At 40.7% G+C, this 23,458-nt stretch overlaps 1 protein-coding gene and 2 pseudogenes across 1 annotated transcript; 1 reads left to right on the forward strand and 2 right to left on the reverse strand.

The window, feature by feature from the left end:
* Window positions 1-5,377: 5,377 nt before the first annotated feature.
* LOC140478610 (vomeronasal type-2 receptor 26-like) lies at window positions 5,378-6,169 on the reverse strand (annotated as a pseudogene).
* A 4,010-nt stretch (window positions 6,170-10,179) lies between these two features.
* Window positions 10,180-11,254, reverse strand: LOC140478611 (vomeronasal type-2 receptor 1-like; annotated as a pseudogene).
* A 2,415-nt stretch (window positions 11,255-13,669) lies between these two features.
* On the forward strand, window positions 13,670-23,236 carry LOC140478476 (extracellular calcium-sensing receptor-like). The gene is made up of 6 exons (XM_072571735.1): window positions 13,670-13,812; window positions 16,265-16,553; window positions 18,264-19,100; window positions 19,212-19,439; window positions 21,534-21,657; window positions 22,332-23,236. Exons 1-6 carry the CDS (start codon window positions 13,685-13,687, stop codon window positions 23,234-23,236), a joined length of 2,511 nt encoding a protein of 836 aa, XP_072427836.1. The 5' UTR covers window positions 13,670-13,684.
* Window positions 23,237-23,458: the final 222 nt, after the last annotated feature.

Raw genomic sequence — 23,458 nt, forward strand, 5'->3', positions numbered from 1 at the left:
ATCAGTTTCCTAGAAATTCTTTCCTACATCTATCCACCTCTCTACCTCACTTCCATACTTTAAGATATTTCTTAAAAACTATATCATTGACCAAGATATTGATACTTTACCTGTATATTATCATATGATGTGGCTTGTTGTCATTTTTTTCTGATGCTCCAGCAAAGAGACCTCTGTTGTTTTATTACACTAAGGAGGTGCACAGTTAAAACTTGCTGTGCTTAAAAAATTTGCAGAATGTAATGAGCAGTCTGGCAGGCTTAAAAAGAGATGCATATCAAGGGAGAATTGCAATTGGTGGTTGAGTAAGGCAAGGGCAGAAACAACAGGAGTGCTTGCAAAAATCTTCAATTCCTCTCTGGCCACAGGACAGGTGCTGGACGACTAGTGGAGAGCCAACATGGTATTAGTATTCAAGAAGGCATCAAGGAATATACCAGGAAGTCACAAGCCAGTGCTGGGGAAACTAATGGAAGTAGTTCTGAAGGACAGAGTTAAGCGGCATTTAGAAAGGTAGGGAACAGTCAACATGGTTTTGTTAAAGGAGGTCATGTCTGACCAACTTGTTTGAACTTTCCAAAAAGGTGACCAGATGTGTAGATAAAGGCATTGCCTTTGATCTAGTCTACTTGAACTTCAACAAGGCTTTTGATAACATTTTGCACAGGAAACTGATAAGAGATAAGGAAATTTGGCAAATTGAATCCTCAAGTGGGCGGTATGCTGGCACAGTGATTAGCACTGCTGCCTCACAGCGCCAGAGACCTGGGTTCAATTCCTGCCTCAGGTGACTGGCTGTGTGGAATTTGTACATTCTCCCCGTGTCTGCGTGGTTTTTCTCCGGCTGCTCCGGTTTCCTCCCACAGTCCAAAAATGAGCAGGTTAGGTGAACTGGCCATGCCAAATTGCCCGTAATGTTCGGTGAAGGGGTAAATGTAGGGGAATGGGTCTGGGTGGGTTACGCCTCGGCAAGTCCATGTGGACTTGTTGGGCTGAAGAGCCTGTTTCCACACTGTAGATAATCTAATCCAGATCTAATCTAATCTAATCAATTGGCTGTGTGAAAGGAAGCAGAGGGTGATAGTGAGGGGAGATTTTACAATTTGAATCCATGCCCAGTGAGGCCCCATGACCCCTTGTTGTTTGTGGTTTATACACATAAGGAGGGTTCACCAATAAGCATTCAGATGACACAAAAATTAGTGAGGTGGTAAATAATGAGAAGGACAACGTTAGCTTGCAGGAGGATATGGACGGGATGGTCAGCTGAGTTGATTATTAGCAAATGGAATTCCATCTAGAAAAATGTGAAGTGATGCATTTGGGCACAACAGAGAAGGCAAGGGAATATATAGTGAAAGGGTAGACCCTGGGGAGCACTATGGATCAGAGGGATCTTGATGAGAATGTACATCAGTCCCTTAATGTATCAGGATGGGTGGATAAAATGGTTAACAAGGAATACGCTATACTTTCCTTTATTGGTCGAGGCATAGAGTTGAACAGTAGGGAGGTTATACTGAAACTCTATAAAATCAGCTCTACTACTCTTTGCATGCAGAAGTACTTTCTAACATTTCTCCTGAATAGCCTGACTCCAATTCTTAGGCTCTGCCCCGGTTCAAAAATCACTAACCTGTGAAAATAATTTATCTTTATCAATTCTGTCTTTCTCTGTTAATATCATGAAAACCTTGAATTAGGTTAAACCTTAACCTTTAAACTTGAGAGAGAAAAAAAGCTTAATTTGTCTAATATATCCTCATAATTTAACCCTTTGTGATGATACTGCTCATTTAACAACATTATGTTGTCCTTGTTTGTTTTTTTTCAGGGGGTAACACAGAGACTCCAGGAGGCCTAGATTTGAAGGGTTTTAGGACAAGTTTGATTATAACTAACAGATACTGCCTGAGGCGAAATGCTTTCAAGTTTTTTTTTACTGCATGTACAATGAAAGGGAAGTGGCCAGTTCTCCCAGCTCAGCTCTTCTCTGGATTGGTTTGGTTTTAGGCAGTCAGTGATGAAGCTGCTGGATCCAAGGAAACAGGTCATCTTGATCCTCCCTCTCTCTGACATGTCTCCTATAAGACACTGTGTTCAATTTTTCCTTCCTTTTTTTGCAAAGTGTTGTTTGTGGGGATTGTTGAAAGTATTTACAACAGCATTATTAAGTTGGGATAATCTGTGGGGCTTTCAGATTGGGTAAGTTTTCTGTATTCTCTTCCTTTTTGCTTGTGCTTCATTCAGTAACCTTGCAAATAAGTTCTGTTTTTTTAACTTAAGTGGTTGGGCCAGCTTCATCACTCTTTGAATAACCACTCCATACCTGCTTGAAACAACTAGCAAAGTTAGGGGCTGGGATACTTTCTTGAAATGTTTTCCGAGAGTCTGGCCTGGTCCATAATGCCCTGAAGTGCAGATGTCATCCTTGCAAACCTATCTTGAACTTGCTTCAGCATCTAAGCATCCTTCCAAAGCATGGTGCCCAGTCATCCTCACAGTACTCTAAGCAGGATCTAAGTAGGGTTTTGTGTAACTGCAGCAGAGCATCCCCATCACTATTCTTACAACATGAGGTCAACTCTCCTGCTTAATTTAAACCAACAACACAGAAAATATTTATCTCTATGCCGTAAACTGCAAAATCTGAGTGGTGAAGTACTATTTAAAATAAAAATTAACAACTTTATTTCTTAAAGTATTACAGACAATAACTAACTAACAACTATTTACCATTCCTTACTCTAACCTATCTGTTACCTTCCCTTCTATAACACTAGTCCAATAAAACTCACAATTAAATTTCCAAAACAACACTTCTTATCTCAAAAGCAGGCAGCTGTAGGTTCTTGTCTTCTGATCTTCCTGGGTCTTCTTTTCTCCTTGTGAGGAATTTCTGCATCGCAGGTCACTGATATTGAAAGAGAGATTTTTTTTAAGGCAGTCTGTTACATGCTAGGACTTGGCAGTTCTCCTCTCAACTGTTCAATTTTCCCCAGTCTTACACCCCAGAGAATCGGATTGTGTCATTGGCTTTTACGATTGTCAATATTCTCAATTCAAACTTGTTTGGAAATTGATATTTTTGGGGGTATCATTTAAACTTATTGGCCAAATTCAAATTTGTTTTTGTCTTCAGGCAATGAACTAATCGAGTTGTTCGACCCAGTGTTACATTGTTGCCTTATTGAGAATGATTAGTGTTGTGCCCGGGGTAGTTCTGCTGCTTTTAACTCTTTTAAAGATACACCAACATCTTTATAACACCTCCTCCCTTACGAAAAAAATAAAGCTTCACTATTTTTCTATCTTTTAAACACATTACCCTAACATACCGATAACTTTCATACAAGTTCACCTTAACTTCTTCCCATAATCTTAATGTAGATATAAAACATTAAATAAAGACAAATCTCACCTAAACTTTATTGGTTAAATTCGTGATAACACATCTGTGATTACATTCTTCTGACTCGCAACATGTCTGATTTTTAAATTAAATGTCTGTAACATTAGACTCCATTGAAATAGTCTCATATTCTTATCTTTAAAATGTTCTAAGGATGTCAGCGGACTGTGGTCAGTGTACACAATCATCTCAGACACATTGTTTGTGACATGTACATTAAAATGTTATAAGGCCAGCACCAAACTGAATAGTTCCTTTTCAACCGTGAAGTATTTCCTCTGGTAGATGTTGATCTTCTTCGAAAATTAGCCAACTGGCAGTTCAGTCCCATCCTCATCTTACTGTAGGAGTACAGCTCCAACTCCAATGTCACTAGCATCAATGGAGACATTAAAACATTTTGAAAAGTTTGGTGGAGCTAAAACTGGTTTGCTTGTTAATATTGATTTCATATAGTTGAATGCCTCCTGGCATGGTTCTGTCCACTGAAACTTTGTGTTCTTCTTCAGCAAATCAATTAATGGTGCCACTACACTGTTGAAGTTTGGAACAAACTTCCAACATAATCCGCTGAGTCCTAAGAATTGAAGCACATCCTTCTTCAAGGTTCGTTGTGGAAATTCCTCAATGGCCTTCATCTTTGCATTCTATGGGGTCAACCTTCCATGACCGATGTTATGTCTCAAGAACGTCACCTCTGCTTTTGTGAATTCTGTTTTGTTTAAGTTCATCACCAGTTTTGCTTCTCATAGTCATTCAAAGAGCTCCGCCAACAGTACCATGTGATCTTTCCAGGACTTACTAAAGATTGTCCACATACACTGTATAGTTTGTTAACCAAGCCAAACTTTGTTCATGAGTCTTTGGAATGTGGCGGGCGCATTCTTCATTCCAATGGGCATCATTACAAACTAATATAGCCCAGAAATTCAGCAATAGCTTTTGCCATCTCTGATAAAGGTACCTGCCAGTAACCACACATTAAGTCCAACTTGGTGATGTAACTGGCATGTCTGACGTTCTCGATGCAGTCCTCCAATCTAGGATTTGAATATGAGTCCGATTTTGTAATGTGTTGACCTTCCAATAACCCCCACAGAATTATTGCGTCCCATCCAGTTTTGGAACTCAGACAATCGGCAAACTCCACTCGTTCTGACTTAGTTCAATGATGTTCTCATCAATCATGGCCTCCACCTCCATCTGGACCTGTCTGGCATTGAGAGGATTAAGCCGATAGGAGTATTGTTTTCATTCTTGAATTTACCAAGTCTATTGTCAGATTTTAAACTAACTGACCCTGCTTCAATCCCAGCTGAGCAGCCATATTGGCAAGTAAATGCCACTTGTTATCACTGGTGTATCTGGTTTGGCTCTGACATGCTTTTCTACACTTTTAATTGATCAATGGGTGACCTCTTGGGTTGGTAGTTTTGGGTGAGTGAGGGGTATGCTGGGTTACGTGAGCAAAGATTGTGATTAAATGCAATTCAGAGGCTGCTGATGTCTAACAGCAATTCAGCTTTTTCATTTTTCAACTGCAAGATCTCCTCTGACTTTATTCAACCTTTCTTTAAACCATGGCAACCAGGAAGACAGGGTTAATTACATTTACAAGTAATAAAGTATTCATTACCTTCAAAGATTACATTGCTCCGACACATGCCTCTTTGTAAGGACTAGAATTTTCAAATTTCCTCTTTAACCTCTTAGTCATATTTTGTTCCCCAAAATAAATATGGCAGAACACCATACAGTGAGAACAGATGAGCAAATGTTTTTTGGACACTAACAAATTAACATAAATCCGCCTATGCGTCATGCATTCAACGCTAAATTAGAATATTGCTCGGTTGTATTTATTACTTGTAGAAACTTTGAAGTGTAAGCTCAGAACATCCAACAACTAAAACAGAGAGGATTATTCTTATATGACCTATTTTTTATGAATCATCTTTGGGGCTTTTAAGAGGACACTCTGTCTATCAAATGTTTTCGAGTGTTTTCCTTTGGTTTCATGAAGATTACTTAGCACTTAGTGGCAAAAATGCAGAAAGTAAACCAAACTTCGCCAAAATTGCAAACACTTCTACGGCGGCAGTAAACTTCCCTGGGAGCTGACATAAGCTGGAATGAATGAAATACAGACAGCACAGAATATCATGCTACATATGATGTAATAAGCCTCATTGAGAGTCTCTGGCAAATTTCGAGCTAGAAGCGCAACAACAAAGCAAATAACTGACAGGCAACTTATATAACTGAGGACACAATAACTTGCTACTCCAGAGCCCACTTCACATTCCAGGATGATTAGCTCTTTGGCATATTCTGTGTTTTAGACAGGAAAAGGTGTCAATACAATCAGCCAGACGATGCAGACCATTGCACCGGGGTAAGGCAACACACAGTCAGATGCTGTTGCACAGGACCAAATCATTTGGCCACGTTGTTGCTGGGAGGTTTTGTTCGAAAGGCCATTACTACCACAACCGTTTTCCACAAAACGCAGGAAATGCAGAGAACAAAAATAATACCAAACATTGTGTGGTGTAATGCACAGGACCATCCTAATGGTTCCGCGACTAATGTGAGAGAGCACTTGAAACATCGTGTCAATGCGAAAAGAAAGAGAAAACTGAGTTCCGAATTATTGGCTTTTACGACTGGTGTGTCTTTGTGAAACACGAAAATGAGGCCAATTGTCGCAGTTGCGGAAGCTCGAAGCAACTTGAGTGTGGTCAAAATGACTCCCATGGTGTCACCAAATGAAAGGTAGTTAACTGTCTTCTCTAATCACTGGTCTTGGCGTGAGTCAGGCGAGGATTCCCTGGGCGTTTCATGCAGTTAACCGAAACTTGGAGAATAAAACAGATGTTCGATTTAAGGAAACAGACTTTTTAAAATTCATGCATAGCTTTAGCCAGCATTTATTCACTATATCTAATTTCCTTTAAACTGCTAGCCTCCCTGTGCCAGTTCAGAGGGCAGTGAAAAGTCAACTAGATGTGCTATAGGTCTGGAGGTCCTTGTAGGCCAAACCACGTAAGGGATGGCAGTTTCCTTCTCTGAAAGACATTCGTGCGTCAGGTAGTATATTTTTCCTCCGCAACAATTATGGTCAACATTACATTCTCAATTCGAAGTGGGTTTTTTGTTTTGTCTTTTATTAAATTCAAATTGTACTATATGCCATGGCAGTGTTCTCAGGACATGACCTCAGGATATGGATTAATAGTCTGGTGCTAATACCACTGGGTTAATGCCTGCCTTTGTTTAAAAATATGCAGCACAACAGTTCGCTTAATACCTGTATCTACACTTATCAGTGGTGTTGCTAATTTCTCCCTCTGCACATTTTATGCATTCAAAACAGCAAATCGGCTGTCCGTTGCCTACAGCTTTCCTTGTTCTAGCTGGGCAGCTCTCTGAGCAACTTGATCGAGGGACTTTTTGGCAAATTATGCAATGATAGATAGACAGATTATTTTTCTCCAATATTAGCATTCAATTTGGAGATGCCCTATGGCACTGAACAAATGTACCTCTTGAAAATTTCAGAACTGCTACTTCAACTAAAATTCTGAACATATTTGGTGTAGACTTTCCATTGTAACAGCTTGGCTGTACGATAAGGCCAGCAGCTGATGGTGAATCGGCAAACTATTTTAAATCTCTCCCAATTTTGTTTCCATTGAAATCACTCATTTTGCACCATAAGTATCAAACTCCAGGCCAATGACTCTGAGATCATATCTCAGTCCCTTCACTGCTGACAATGTTGCTATTCAGGGTGCAGTGCATTCTGTTTCACCATTCACAACGCAAAATGTTCTCTTTAATAATTCTCATTGCAGACTCTCATCGACCCATTCATTGCATTGATCTTTATATCTCCTTTATGCAATTTTGTATAGTAAAGGTATTATTGATTCAATGGAGCTGAAGATCATCCTTTCAGTAAAATGAGCCCCAATTTGCTATCGATTAGATTGTACTTACTCTCTCAATTTATGTTTCCTTCCAGTTTCAAACGGATTATTTTCTGATTGCTGGAAATGCAATTATTTTCCTCCTGTTTTTTCCTCTTACTTTTTTCCTGTCCAGAACATATAAATTATTGGTATTGGTTGAGTGAATCATATACATGAAAAGTATTGTGTGTGTGTGTGTGTGTGTGTGCAAGGGAATTAAGTTTTGATGAGCAGTGTTACATGCCAAAGGTTTATAATTGTTTCCCTGTGCAGCAAGTTTGTAATAACTTACAAACATCATTATTATTTTAAGTGCAAAAATCTGGTCAATACTTCCACTCAATCTTGGGTCTAAACGTCGGGTAAACTGGGGACTCTTTGTCTATTTTTAAAATCTTTAACCTTTGTGGTACCTCCAGGAATAGTGGGGCTTGATTTCCAAAACTCCTTCCCAGTGAGGTATGACATAATTTCAAAGGAACATTCGAGAGCTCGTTTTCCAGATAAAGGAAAGATCAAATCTGGAAGTCCCTCCACAAAATGCCGTTGTTGTTGGCATCATTTTTGCATTCAAAATGAAAACAGATTTTTTTTTATTTCATCACGTAATTAGAGTTCCAGATATTTCGAGTTAAAGCACATACATAAAACATAGAACAGTACAGCACAGAACAGGCCCTTCAGCCTACGATATTGTGCCGAACATTGACCCTCATGTAAGGTAAACCTAATGTACGAACCCTCAAATTTCTGTGACTATATGCATGTCCAGCAGTCTCTTAAATATCCCCAATGATCTCGCTTCCACAACTGCTGCTGGAAACGCATTCCATGCTCCCACAACTCTGCGTAAAGAACCCGCCTCTGACATCGCCTCTATACTTTCCGCCAAACAGCTTAAAGCTATAACCCCTCGTGTTAACAATTTCTGCCCTGGGAAAACGTCTCTGGCTATCAACTCTATCAGTGCCTCTCATTATCTTGTACACCTCAATTAGGTCCCCTCTCTTCCTTCTTTTTTCCAATGAAAAAAGTCCGAGCTCAGTCAACCTCTCTTCGTAAAATAAGCCCTCCATTCCAGGCAGCATCCTGGTAAACCTCCTGTGAACCCTCTCCAAAGCATCCACATCTTTCCTATAATAGGGTGACCAGAACTGGATGCAGTATTCCACGTGCGATCTAACCAAAGTTTTATAGAGCTGCAACAAGACCTCACATGGAGTTGAAATTTAAAAGGATGAGAGGGGAACCTCATTAAAACCAATGTGATTCTAAGTAGTAAACAGGGGAATGCAGGAAGGATGTCTTCAATGACTGCAGAATCCAGAACCTTAAGTCACAGTCTAAGGACACCGAATAGGCTATTTAGGACTGAGATGGTTTTCTTCACCCAGACAGTGGTGAGCTTGTGGAATTCTCTGTCACAGAAAGCAATTGAGACCAAAACGTTCAATGTTTTCAAAGAGCTAGATATACTCAAACAAAGAACAGTGGATGCTGGAAATCTGGATCAAAAACAGAAACTGCTGGAGAAACTCAGCAAGTCTGGCAGCATGTGTAAAGAGAAAGCAGAGACAACGTTTTGACTCCAGTGACCCTTTTTTCAGTAGTATTGCTGGATATCATTCTTAGTGCTAAAGGGATCAAAGATATAGGGCAAAAGCAGGAACACGATATTGAGTTGAATGATCTGCCATAAACATACTGGATGGCTAAACAGACTGAAAGGGCATATTGCTATTTTCTGTGTTTTTACACTAGCCAAGATCTGATAGAATGGTGGGTGAGGTAGGAGTCGTGGAAGGGTCTCTTCCTGTTTCAATATCCACGTCAAATACACACAAGGACAGGGTAGACCTGATTAACTCCTCAGCGCCTTTGATAATTTCTATGTCAAAATAGCAGCTACATATTTACAGATTACCTTCCTCTGAGCGCTGCTCCAAACAATGGTTCCTTCATGTATCCACGCTTGTTCTCCTGGAGACGCGAATCCGTCACAGCTTCCCAACTTCCGAACAACCGCCCTATTCCCATCCTTCCCAGTTTACGACATCATACGTTGCTACCGAGTCCCCACTTTTCTTGTACGCCCTGTGCAATATTGGTGTATGCCTCCGTCTAAATCTTTTGTGGTATACAACCTTTTTCACTATGATCTGCCTGAACTGCTCGTAAACAAAGATTTTCACTGTACTTCGGTACACGTGACCATAAATAAATCAAACCAATTTTTCCAATCTTACCAAAAATCAATTTTTCCAATCTTTGATCTGAAGTTTACTGTTTGCATATAATGCAAAGGTTCGGGAAGAGACAGCAAAGTCTGTCACAATCAACACATTAGCAGCATGACTATTCTCAACACAATATTTCCGAATCATTTACAGTAAGTCGGTTACTTGTTCCACCTGCCATGGACAAAACTTGTGAACACTGGCACAAGATTTCTGACAAATGACCCTTTGCCATTTTCACAAGAAAGCATGTTGTGAAGGGCATGGGCTCTAGAATAAGTAGCTTCATAAACTTTATTTGTGACTCTCAGTTGAGATACATTTGTGTAGGCGTTAGCCACCGTATGAGGTTTCTCTCTTCCGGTGCATTAATCACTCTGAGTTACAGGCCGTGTGTTTATCGTACTGTTTTCTGTCATTTTCAAACTGCAGCCGAGCACCAGGAGGAATGTAATGACTCCAGAAAGTGGCTTCACACTCCTTTCTCAAGGGTAATTGGGGAGGGGGGTCATGGTTCTTCGGAAGTTGCGTCGCCACTTATATTAGAGCAATGTTCCTACTGTGAAGCATTTTTTTCCCCCCAGAGCTGCACGATCAGATTCCCAGGGTAGACATTCGGATGAAGGCGCATCAAAAACGTTTGAATCCGGGAACATTCACACTCAGGATGGCAACCCGAATAGCGCCGGTAACAAACCTCCCGTGTTCATCTGGCGGCAGAAGCGAGGCTTAATCCAGGCCTCACTCCCCACCCATTGTATGCCAGATATATTATGTCGGGCGATTTCTTCCCATAAAACCATATCCCCTTGAGCGAGAAACGCTACCTCAACTTTCGCCGTAGCTGTCTGTGTCACGCGGACAAGATGAAGTAACCTTTCTTTCGAATGAGTTCTGTAAACGGACTCGGAGAATGCAATACAAACTTCCAGCTGCTGATCAACGCCTGCATTCCAAAATTTCCACCGTTCCAATCCAAGTCCATCCAAAGCTTTCGACCAGTTGGACTAAAGCTTTAGTCTGAAAGTACCTGTAATGCCTTGGTATCGTTCTGAAAAACGACGGGAATTCTGTTGCTCAGACAGGAGCAAATGGCGAAATAATTCACCCGAGATTTAAAATAAAACACACTTTTGGAAACACGGAAAAGGACATAAATAATATCTTGGCGGGAATAAATACAATAGGGCTTACATTTATACAGCGGACATCTTGGTATCCCAAAATGCTTCACAGTAGAAACATTGCTCTAACATAAGTGGGGACGCAATTTCCGAAGAACCATGATCAGATATTCAGTGAATTTGTTTAGTTTATCCTCGACTGTGGATGTCACTCACAAGGACAACATGTATTCCCCACCCCCACTCCAGTCCCACCCCCCAATTACCCTTGAGAAAGTAGTGTTAAGCCACTTTCTGGAATCATTAAATTCCTCCTGGTGCAGATACATAATGTGAGAAAACGTTTGAATCCGGGAACATTCACACTCTGGATGGCAACCCGAATAGCGCCGGTAACAAACCTCCTGTGTTCATCTGGCGGGAGAAGCGAGGCTTAATCCAGGCCTCACTCCCCACCCATTGTATGCCAGATATATTATGTCGGGCGATTTCTTCCCATAAAACCATATCCCCTTGAGCGAGGTTTCGAACAGGGAAGAATGACAATACTGTTCCTAGTCAGGAAAGTGCGTGACATGAAGGGGGAACTTGCGAGTGTTGGTGTTCCTTTGTGTCTGCTACACTTGTCCTATTACATCATAGAGGTGATGGGTTTGGAAGGTTCGATGGAAGATACTTTCATGGTTTACTGCAGTGCATCATGTAAACATTACATCATAGTGGAGGTCGTGAATGTGTTAAATTGCTGGATAGGGTGCTGATGAAACTTCATCCTGCATGATGTCAAACTTATTGTGAGTGATTAGAACGGCACTTACTCAAGTCAGTGGAGCGTGTTGAATTGGGATCCTTTTGCATGATGGAAGGGCATTAATGTGTCAGATGTGAATTACGCATGTCTGAATTCCCAGCCTGTGACACGCTCTTTTATCAACATTATCAATATAGCTTATGAAGTTAAGTTTCTGTTTAATGGCAATGCCGTACTACTGAAAGATTCAGCAATATTATTCCAACTGAATGACAGCAGGTGATAGATTCTGTCTTGTTGAGGATGGTCGTTGTTCAGTACTTGTCACTTATTGCCCAAGTCTGGATGTTGTCCAGGTCTGCTGCATGTAGACACGGACTGCTTCAGTATCTGAGGAGACCTCAATGATGTTGAACTTCGTGTAATCTGCAACGAACACCCGCACTGCTCACAATCTCATGCATTAATGAAGTAACTGATGGTGATGCTTTTGATGAATAGATTTTGACCTGGTCAGAGTAAGGTCCTCATACTCAATTTTGAAATTATGTTATATTTTATTACGACTGAATTATGCACGTGTAAATAAACTAATTAACATAATACACATAATGCATACTAGTAATTACCTGCCAACTTGGCTATAGAAAATTATGGGAGCAAATTTTAAGTCTGCATGGATGTTGTACAGTGCAGGAAAGTTCTGTTTTAAATAGTTACATTTTAATGAATTTACATGATTCTCGAGATAGTACCAACTAACAATTAGTTGATAAATTAAACATTCGTGTGAATATGCTGCAGGTAATAACTGCAGGCGGGAACATATCTTTTGTCTTACAATTTCGCACAGAGCAAGTAATCTTTTTAATGAAAACCAAGAAAACTTTAAGTATCTTTTCTTCCGTTGAATAGAAGCAATAACATTGAATAATGTTGCAGACTACTTTGTCAGCTATTTGATGTAATTCCATTACTATGTTGCCCAACAAGTGCTTAAGGGTATTTACTGAAGGGAACACCTTTTTTAAAAATTCATATTATTGCGATAAAACTTTTAGCGATTGATGCCGGGACTGCCGAAGATTGCGATGATCCTGATTCGGCGACCATTGTAGACAACATGGCTCCTGGTGGGGTGTGGAGTTTTATGCGTGGAGTCGCATTTGGAAAAGCTTCTCCTACAGGACTCTGGATGATCCGGTATCAAATGTTGGGGCAGAATCTTCAGCTAATTGGCTACGACCATGTGTCGCAGTTAAACGGTCTTCAGACCTGTGAGCTCACCCCAGTCAGGAGCAAACTTGTCTACAGGATGGCTGCTCCTGTTTTGCATTCCCATCAAGTTCTTTGCTGTTTTTTATAAAGGCGTAAAAGTCTGTAAAATAAATTAACTAATAGATTCAGCAAAGGACACATTTATGGTCTTCTAACGCCCTCCACGGCCATGGTTAAAAATAGCATTTATCTTTTCCAATGCCACTTTTAGCTGGTCACTAAATGGCTGCATTTTTCCACAGTGATCAGTCCTTTGTCCTAAACTCCTGGTCGTTTGTGAACTTGTATTGACAGAACATAGTGTGCAAAATGTTGAGGAAGGTAAGGTAAATAGGAAGATATCTTCCTCTCAATGGAGCGGTCAATAACCAGGGGGCATAGATTTAAACTAAGGGGCATGAGGATTTAGTGAAGATTTGAGAATTGTTTTTCATTCAGTGGATGGGGTATATTGGGAACACGTTACCTGAAAGATTGGTAGAGTTGGGAACCCTCACATTTAAAAGTATTTAGATGAGCATTGAAAGTCTTAACAAACCAGGGGTACAGGCTAAGTGTTGGAAAATGGAATCAGAGAAGATAAACATCGATGACCTAACGGACACACTGGAGCTGAGGACCTCTTCCCATGTGTATAACTTGATGACTCTAGGAATACTTAATTGTGTGTCTCCGTAGTCTCGTCCCACTGATTAGATGAAATTGTAATTATGTCTCCTCCTGAGGGTTGATTTTTTTTAATTAGCTGCAGGGAAGTCACCCGATCACCCATGAAACGCGAAAGTTTATTAACCCACGGTGTGTTCCTGATACGAGTCGCTATGCACCTCCTTTTGCTTTGGGGGCTATTGTTAGCAGTTAGTGTTTCCATGTTGAGAACAGACGACGCAATATGTAAACACCAGAAAATGTTTGATTTGTCTAGTTTATCGAAGGATGGAGACATCATCATCGGCGGAATCTTTGGTCTGCATTCCGGTGTAGAGAAACTGGAACTTGCTTTTGAAACGAGGCCCAAAGCAGTGAAATGCAAAAGGTCAGTTCAGTGAGCGTAATTGAACAGAAGATATGAAGCACAATGCAATCGAGTTAAATGATTGATTTGTTTTTGTTTTGTCATCTCATGTCAAAACACAAATTTTAAAGTTGAATTTTTAAAAAAGAAAGTGCTGGAGAAACTCAGCAGCTCTGTGACCCTGGAGTCCAAACTTTGTCTCTCTCTCCACCGACGGTGCCAGACATGCTGAGTTTCTTCAGAACTTTCTGTTTTTGTTTTAGATATTTAGCATCCGCAGTTTTATTTAAATTTGTCGCCCAACATTTATGAACGGGTGGATGCTTGTATAAGTTTGAGTTGATTCTATCCAGTTTTGTGATGAGAGAGGAGAAAGATGAGCTTGAGTTAGTAAAGTAACTTGATTGACAAGAGCCCGGAAAGACATGGAAACAGGAAGTGATGTTTCATTCTTTACAGCTGGTTGAGGACAATGGCGCCCATGAATGGAAGAAAGCCACTTTCACATCTGTTAATTTATGGAATGGTTTCATTCTCCTCTCTTTGATCTGGTGGAATCTCTTCTGGGCATGACTCCCACTCAGATGCGGCGGGGAGCTTCTCCTGGTTATTTTTGATCAAGCTCCTGTCAATGTCGCTGAGTACGTTAAATGAACCCAGAGTTCTGGGTGGACGAGTCCTTCGAATTCACAGTTTAATGGTAACCCCGACATTTGTCCTTGCTGCACTTCTCAATTCGAGCAGGGTAGCCAGACGCTGTCACATGGACCATTTTGTTTTAGTCATTTATGGAATGTGGACAACAGACGCTATGTCTGTTCGCAGTAACAAGATAATAGTCTATATTATGGGGATGAGGGGTTGGTTGAAAGAAAAATATTGACTGAGGCACCAGTAGAGCTCTCATGTACCTTATTTCCAGTAACAGCATTGGATCTTTCTGATCCAAGAGACCCAATGCTGGTTTATCTAATTATTTATTTGCTGAATGCACATGCCAGAGACAAGCGACCACCTCCTCAATGACTTTCTAAAATGATCAGTCGCTATTTAAGCTCCAGAAGAGATACACCTCAAGGCAAGATTGTTTATAAGTCTTACCAAATACAGAAGCGGTGAAGGTTGGCTGTGCAGGGATCCCACACAGGTGGAACCTGTTTAATAAGGACCCCTCATTGTTGTAGCTCAATGCCTCCCATTTCCCAGATGGATTTTGTCGCAAGGAACTTGCCAGTGATCTACTAAATGAAAACCGAAAGAACTGCTAATGCGGTGGATCAGAAACAAAAGCAGAAGTTGTTGGAAAAGCTGAGTAGGTCTGGCACCATCTGGGAAGAGAAATCAAAGTTAATGTTTCAGGACATGTTCTGAGGAAGGGTCACCAGACCCGAAACGTTAACTTTGATTTCTCTTCACAAGTGCTACCAGACATGCTGAGCATTTCCAGCAACGTCTGTTTTTGTTGTGAGTGTTATTCTGGTATTGACCGTTCTTTGGTCCAATGGAAGTCTGTTACTGAGGAAGGTTGCTCTGTCAGGGACATCCAGGTGGAAGGTGGGTAGAGGTGATTTGAACAGGTCTTCATGGGGCCAGTCAAGAATGCAGCAAAAATGACTTCAACAAGCTGATGGGCTGGTGGATGTGAGGGATTGAAAAGAGAACAGGCAGCCAGGGAGGAGTGTTGAGAGGAGGGCTCCAATTATGATGTGCATTGTGACATCAGGATCTGTTTGTGATGACCCACACACAGTACTTTGAAGCAAAATATGATATGTCAAGTGCTGAGTTCTGGAGTACTGTAGCAATTGTGTCCCGCCTAGATCCAACAGGTTTGGACTACTTATTGTTTCTAGCTTTGATCTTTGCTGCTGTTTTCTTCAGATGCGCCATAAAGGACAAGGTCATTCACAAACATCTTGAATTGGGATCAAGTTTTAGTCTCTGACTATCTATGCTTATCAGAAATTCTCCTTTTGGCAGGGGGATTGTGGAGCTGGCATACTTGGGTTTTAGAGGGACTCAGAATGAAATGCCATGAAGATCAATGGCCTATTAACTTCATGAAAGATCTGGTCCAAAGAAAGATTGGTGTAAAAGAATGGAGCTTGGATGGTACATCATAATACATTCATTCAGAGTATATCTCAAATTAAAGCAAAATACTGCAAATACTGGAATGGAATAGTTCTGAGAAGTGTCATATTGGATTTAAAATGTTAACTCTGTTTTTCTGTCCACAGATGCTGCCAGACCTGTTGAATTTCTCCAGCACTTTCTGCTTTTGTTCTGAATTTATCTCATTGAACAGACCACACTTTCAACACTACAGTAGTATTTTATTCTTGCTTAATCTCCCAGTTCCAAACCAGACTATCATTATTAGTTAGGTTAGTATGAGTGCTAATAAATACACAAACAATGCTCAGAAATGTATTCATATTAGCCCTAATCTGCATGTATTTCTATCCTACAGTTTTATATTTCGGGCATTGCGTTTCATACAGGCAATGATTTTTGCTATAGAGGAAATAAACAAGAATCCAGATCTAATTCCACATCTTACACTGGGATACAGGATTTATGATTCATGCAATCTGCCTCAATTTTCTGTAAAAGCTGCTTTCGAGTTGGTAAATAGTGGGGAATCAACATCTTCGAACCAGTTGTGTCAACAGCCCTTGGTTTCTGCTATGGTTGCTGAATCAGGATCATCGCAATCTTTAGCAGTTGCAGCATCAATCGGTCCTTTCAGGATTCCTATGGTAAGACCTGTATCACGTGAATATGAGATTGTTTTAAATGATCACATCGGTAAATATCTTTAAACACTTGCTGGGCATCGTAATCATGGAATGACATCAAACAGACCATAAAACACAGGCTTCAACATGACTCAATGTTATTGCTTCTTCCCAGCTGAAGAAAGGGGAGTTTATGTTTTCCATAATTTTTTTGTTACAGAGTTACGTGTTCTGTGTTAAATATTACAAATGATGTGTTCCCACCTACAGTTATTGCCTGTACCATCATCACAAGAATGTTTAATTCATCAACTATTTGTACAGAGGACTGTAGGTACTATCTCTTTAAGCAGGTAGATTCATTGAAAGGTAATTAATTACAAGAGACCTTCCTTGCACAGTACAACATTCATGCAGATTTAGAATTTGCTCCTATAATTTTGTATAGCCAAGTTGACAGGTAAATATTGGCGTGCATGTTGGGTATTAGTTTATTTGTAACTGAATGATTTAGTTGTAATAAAATATTATTTACAAGTGAATAATTTAGTTGTAATAAAATATAACACAATTTCAAAATGGAGCATGAGGATCTTACTCTGACCATGTTAAAATGTATTCATCAATAGCATCACGATCAGTTACTTCATTAATGACCTTTCTACATGAGATGGTGAAAAATGAGGATGTTGTTTGAGGATTGCAGCACCTTCTCAGAAACTGAAACAGTCCATGTCCATATGCACCAGACCTGGACAACATTCAGACTTAGACAATAAGTGGCAAGTCCTGGACAATAAACATTTCCAGCAAATCTGAATCTAACTATCACCGATTGTCATTCAGTTGCGATACTATTGCTGAATCATTCAGTATCCAGGGCATCGGCATTAACCAGGAATTAAACTTCATAAGGTATTTCGACAATGTAGATACAACAGCGTGTTACAGGCTGGGAATTCTGAGGTGAGTAGTTTCCATTCTGACTCCCTAATGCCCTCCCATCATTCAAAAGCACAATTTAAGAATACTCTCCACTGACTTGAATAAGTGCCGTTCTAACCACACACAATAAGTTTGTCATCATTCAGGATGAAGCTTCATCAGCATCTCACCCAGTAACTTAAAACATGCACGACCTCCATTCCTGATGAACAATGCAACGTGTACAGGATACAGTGCAGTAGCCCGTGAAAACAATCTTCCACTGCACTTATCGAACCCACTGAGTCTATGACATAAAAGGACAAGGGCAGCAGACACATAGTAACACCAGCAGTCGCAAGTTCCCCCTTAAGTCTCACATTTCCTGACTGGGAATTGTATTGTCATTCCTTCACCATTCAAAACCCTGGACTGTCTTTCCCAAATTAGGGACCTGCACTAGGAGGAATGTAATAATTCAAGAAAGTGGCTCAACACTACTTTCTCAAAGATAATTTGAGGGGGGTTGGGGGACCTTGTGAGTGACACCCACAGTCCAGGAGAAACTAAACTAAACTAATTATCTGATAAAACTTCTTGGCAAATCGTTCTCCCACTTCTCTTATGTTAGCGCAATCACCACAGTCCAGAATTACTTTCACGTCTGTGAAGCGTATTGGGATTTCTCAAAGTCCGTTATAGAAAAGCAAGCATTCTTTAAATTATTTATTTCTTCCCGCCAAGACATGATTTAATTCCCTTGTTTTCTTTTCCATGTTTCCAAAAGTGTTTTACTTTAAATCGCAGGTGAGTTATTTCGCCACTTGCGCCTGCCTGAGCAACAGGAGAGAATTCCCTTCGTTTTTCAGAACGATACCAAGTGATTACTTTCAGGCTAAAGCTTTAGCCCAACTGGTCAAACGCTTTGGATGGACTTGGATTGGAACGGTGAAAAGCGACAACGACTACGGAAATTTTGGAATGCAGGCGTTCACAGAGATCGTTCAGCAGCTGGGAGTTTGCATTGCATTCTCCGAGTCCTTTTACAGGACACATTCGAAAGAAAGGTTACTTCATCTTGTCCGTGTGATACAGGTATCTACGGCGAAAGTTGTGGTGGCGTTTCTCGCTCAAGGAGATATGGCTGCTTTATTGGAAGAAATCGCCCGACAGAATATATCTGGTGTACAATGGGTGGGGAGTGAGGCCTGGATTACAGCCTCGCTTCTCCCGCCAGTTGAACACAGGAGGTTTGTTACCGGCGCTATCGGGGTTGCCATCCCGAGTGTGAACATTCCCGGATTCAAAAACTTTTTGATGCGCCTTCATCCGAATGTCTACCCTGGGAATCTGATCGTGCAGGAGTTCTGGGAAAAAACCTTCGGCTGCAGCTTGAAAATGGCAGAAAACAACACAATAAACAAACGGTCTGGAAGTCAGAGTAATCAATGCACTGGGAGAGAGAATCTTCACACGATGGCTAACGCCTACACAGATGTATCTCAACTGAGAGTCACAAATAAAGTTTATGAAGCTACTTATTCTATAGCCCATGCCCTTCACGACATGCTTTCTTGTGAAAATGGCAAGGGGCCATTTGTCAATAAATCGTGTGCAAGATTTCCCAAGTTTCAGCCATGGCAGGTAGGTGGAACAAGTAACCAACTCATTGTAAATGATTCGAAATATTGTGTTGAAAATGATCACGCCGCACAACGCGTTGACTCTGACAGACTTTGCTGTCTCTTCCCGAAGCTTTTGCATTATATGCAAACAGTGAACTTCACAACGAAAGTTGGGAGAAGGGTAAATTTCGACGAAAATGGGGACTCGGTAGCAACGTATGATATCGTAAACTGGCAGCTGAAGGATGGGAATAGGGCGGTTGTTCGGAAGGTGGGAAGCTACGACGAGTTCGCGCCTCCAGGAGAACAAGTCGTGATAAATGAAGAATCCATTGTTTGGAGCAGCGCTCAGAGGAAGGTGATTTATGAATATGTAGCTGCTACTTTGACATTGAAATTGTAAAGTTTTAAGTGGTAGTTCCCGCCTCAGGCGACTGACTGTGTGGAGTTTGCACATTCTCCCCGTGTCTGCGTGGGTTTCCTCCGGGTGCTTCGGTTTCCTCCCACAGTCCAAAGATGTGCAGGTCAGGTGAATTGGCCATGCTAAATTGCCCATGGTGTTAGGTGAAGGGGTAAATGTAGGGGTATGGGTGGGTTGCGCTTCGGCGGGTCGGTGTGGACTTGTTGGGCCGAAGGGCTTGTTTCCGCACTGTATGTAATGTAATGTAAAATGTAGTGAGGCGCAGAGGAATTAATCAGATCTGCCCTGTCCTTCTGTGCATATCACGTGGATTTGAAATACGAAGAGTCTCTTCAACCCCGCCTACCTCACCCACCATTCAAACAGACCTTGGCTAATGTAGAAACATAGAAAATAGGAAATGCTATTTCAGCCTGTTAAGCCATTCAATATGTTCCTGGCTGATCATTCAGCTCCCTGCCATATTCCCACTTTAGCCCGTAGAATGATATTTAATAATAATTCTGCAGAAGGGTCACTGGAGTCAAAACGTTAACTTTGCTTTCTCTTCACAGATGTTGCCAGACTTGTGAGTTTCTCCAGCAATTTCTGATTTGTTTCAGACTTCCAGCATCCACAGTTTTTTTTTTGGTTTAACTATATCTATCTCCTTGAAAACTTTGAAGGTTTTTTCCTCAATTACTTTCTGTGGCAGAGACTTCCACCAGCTTACCACTGTCTGGGTGAAGAAAATCATCTCAGTCCCAAATGGCCTATACCGTATCCTTGGATTGTGACTTCTGGTTCTGAATTCTGCAGTCATTGAGGACATCATTCCTGTGTTCACCCTGTTTAATCTGGTTACAATCACATAGGTTTTAATGAGGTCCCCCTCATTCTTCAATTCCAATCATTTGCTTTAGCTCCATTTTACTGGAACTCTAATTACTCAACAAAATAAAACTGTTTTTCAATATTGAATGCATAAATGGTACCACCATCAACAGCATTTTAAGGATGGACTTTCAGATTTGTATCTTCCTTTATATGAAAGATGTGCTCTTGAATGTTGCTTCCAAATTGAGTCACACCTCGCTGGGAAAGATTGCTGGAAATAAAGCCACGCTGTTCCTGGAGGTATCACAAAAGTTAAAGATTTTAAAAAGTAGACAAAGATTCCCCAATATACTTGACTTTTAGACAGATTGAGTGATAATACTGACCAATCTCCTTACTCAACAACAAAATGACCACTTTTGTAAGTTGTCTCTTGCTACAGATAAACAGTTCCAAGTTATTGGCATGCAATTACTAAATAGAAAACTCTGCTTCCCTTACGCGCACACATATAACAATATTGTTCATTTACATATATTCACTCTGCCAATACGGTAACTTATATGTCCAAGACAGGGAAAAGGCGCTGGGCAGGAGCAAAAATAGGTGCACATCCAACAATAAGGGGATAATCAGCCAGGAAACTGGAAGGAAACATAAATTGGGAGGGTAAGTATAAAATTGTCAATAGCGATTTGGGGCCCATTTTTCTTTATCGATGATCTTCAGTTCCACTGAAGCCAATATTAACTTATACACCTTAAAGATTGTATAAATGACGTGGAAAGATCAGTGCAATGAATGGGTCAATGAGAATCTGTACTGAGAATTGTTAACTAGAATATTTTGGGATATGAACGATGAATCAGAATAGAGTGCACCCTGAATAGCAGCATTTCCGACAAAGAGATTGAAAGATATACCAGAGTCATTGGCATGGAGTCTGATACCAATGTTGTAAAATGAGTGACTTCAATAGAAACAAAACTGGGAGAGATTCAGAAAGGACTGTCCCTTCATTGCCAGCTGGTGACCTTATCGCACAGCCAAGCAATTACAATGGAAAGTCTACACCAAATATGTTCAGAATTTCAGAAATTGCAGTTGTGATAACATTTTCAAAAGGGTTATTTGTTCAATTGCATAGAGAATCTCGAAACTGAATGCAATATTACAGAAAATTAATTGGTTTATCATCGCATAATTTTCTAAAAGATCCCTCGATCAAGTTGCTCCGAGAGCTGCCCAGCTGGAACAAGGAAAGCTGCCCGCAAAGGCCAGCCGATTTGCTGTTTTGATTGCATACAGTGTGCCGAAGGAGAGATTAGTAACATCACAGGTGAGTTCAAACATAAACGAATTGTTGTGCTGTATGTTTTTAAACAAGGGAAGGTGTTAAGCCCAGTGGTATTAGCACTAGACTATGAATCCAGACAGGAAAACGTGAGGACTGCAGATCCTGGAGATCAGAGTCGAGAATGTGGTGCTGGAAAAGCACAGCAGATCAGGCAGCATCAAAGGAGCAGGAGAATTGATGTTTCGGGCATAAGCCCTTCATCAGGTATGAGGTTTATGATGAAGAGCTTATGCCCGAAACATTGATTTTCCTGCTCCCTTGATGCTGCCTGATCTGCTGTGCCTTTTCCAGCACCACTCTCTTGACTATTAATCCAGACACCCAGGTATTTGACCTCGGAACCCTGTCATGACACGTTAGAATTTGAATGCAATACAAGAACAAGCTCTGAAATTGAGAGTGTAATGTTAACCATAACTGTTAGGTCGAAGATGCCTCACTGATTTGCTTTCAGGGAAGGAAACTGCCATTCCTTACCTCGTCTGGTCTACACGGGACTCCAAACCCACAGCAACGTTGTTCACACTTCGCTGTCATCTGAAGTGGTTTAGGGAGCCCATCAGTTTAAAGCTAATAACTACTGGCTGAAGCTTTGAATGATTTTTTAAAAAGAAATGTCTGTTTCCTTAAATCTAACTGCTGTTTTGATCTCCAAGATTCAGTTAATTGCATAAAATGTCCCAGCGATTCCTGGCCCAACTCTCAACAAGACCAGTGCATAGCGAAGAAAGTTGATTATCTTTCATTTGGTGACACCATAGGAGTCATTTTGACCACACTCGCGTTGGTTGGAGCTTTAGCAACTGTGACAGTTGGCATCATATTTGTGTTTTATAAAGACACTCCAGTCGTGAAAGCCAATAATTCGGAGCTCAGTTTCCTCCTTCTCTTCGCATTGACGCTATGTTTCTTGTGCTCTCTTACATTCATCGCCAAACCATCAGGATGGTCCTGTGCATTACGCCACACAATGTTTGGTATCATTTTTGTCCTCTGCGTTTCCTGCGTTTTGGGGAAAACGGTTGTGGTGGTAATGGCCTTTCAAGCAAAACTTCCTAGCAATAATGTGGCCAAATGGTTTGGTCCCGTACAACAGCGTCTAACCGTGTGTTGTCTTACCCTTGTGCAATGCTTCATCTGCATGGTCTGGCTAATTATATCGACGCCCTTTCTTGCCCAAAACATAAAATATGCCAAAGAGCTAATCATCCTGGAATGTGATGTGGGCTCTGAAGTAGCATTTTATTGTGTCCTCAGTTACATAGGTTGCCTGTCAGCTGTTTGTTTTGTTGTTGCATTTCTAGCTCGAAATTTGCCAGATGCTCTCAATGAGGCTAAATACATCACATTTAGTATGCTTATATTCTGTGCTGTTTGGATTTCATTCATTCCAGCTTATATCAGTTCCCCTGGGAAGTTTACTGTCGCCATAGAAGTGTTTGCTATTTTGGCATCTAGCTTTGGTTTACTTTTCTGCATTTTTGCTCCTAAATGCTATGTGATTTTGCTGAAACCAGAGGAAAATACTAGGAAGCATTTGATGGGCAGAGTGTCCTCTTAAAAGCCCTGAAGATGATTCATAAACATTAGGCCATATAAGAATAATCCTTCTGCTTTAATTGTTAGATGTTCTGAGCTCACATTTCAAAATTAATATAAGTAATGACTATAACTGAACAATATTCAAACGTAGTTTTCAATGCATGACTAGTAGGGGATTTATGTTCATCTGTTAGTATCCAATGAACATTTGCTCATCTGTTTCCACTTTTATGGTGTTCTG

The sequence above is a fragment of the Chiloscyllium punctatum genome, chromosome 6 (assembly GCF_047496795.1).
Source record: "Chiloscyllium punctatum isolate Juve2018m chromosome 6, sChiPun1.3, whole genome shotgun sequence".
NCBI lineage: Eukaryota > Metazoa > Chordata > Chondrichthyes > Orectolobiformes > Hemiscylliidae > Chiloscyllium > Chiloscyllium punctatum.

Bases quoted from the DNA above. Each gene is read 5' to 3' on its own strand.
- LOC140478476 (XM_072571735.1), top strand. From the start codon at position 13,685: ATGTTTGATTTGTCTAGTTTATCGAAGGATGGAGACATCATCATCGGC. The intron at 16,554-18,263 runs GTAAGACCTGTA...TTTAAATCGCAG, and splicing joins GTCCTTTCAGGATTCCTATG to GTGAGTTATTTCGCCACTTG. The intron at 19,440-21,533 runs GTGATTTATGAA...ATTTTCTAAAAG, and splicing joins GGAGCAGCGCTCAGAGGAAG to ATCCCTCGATCAAGTTGCTC.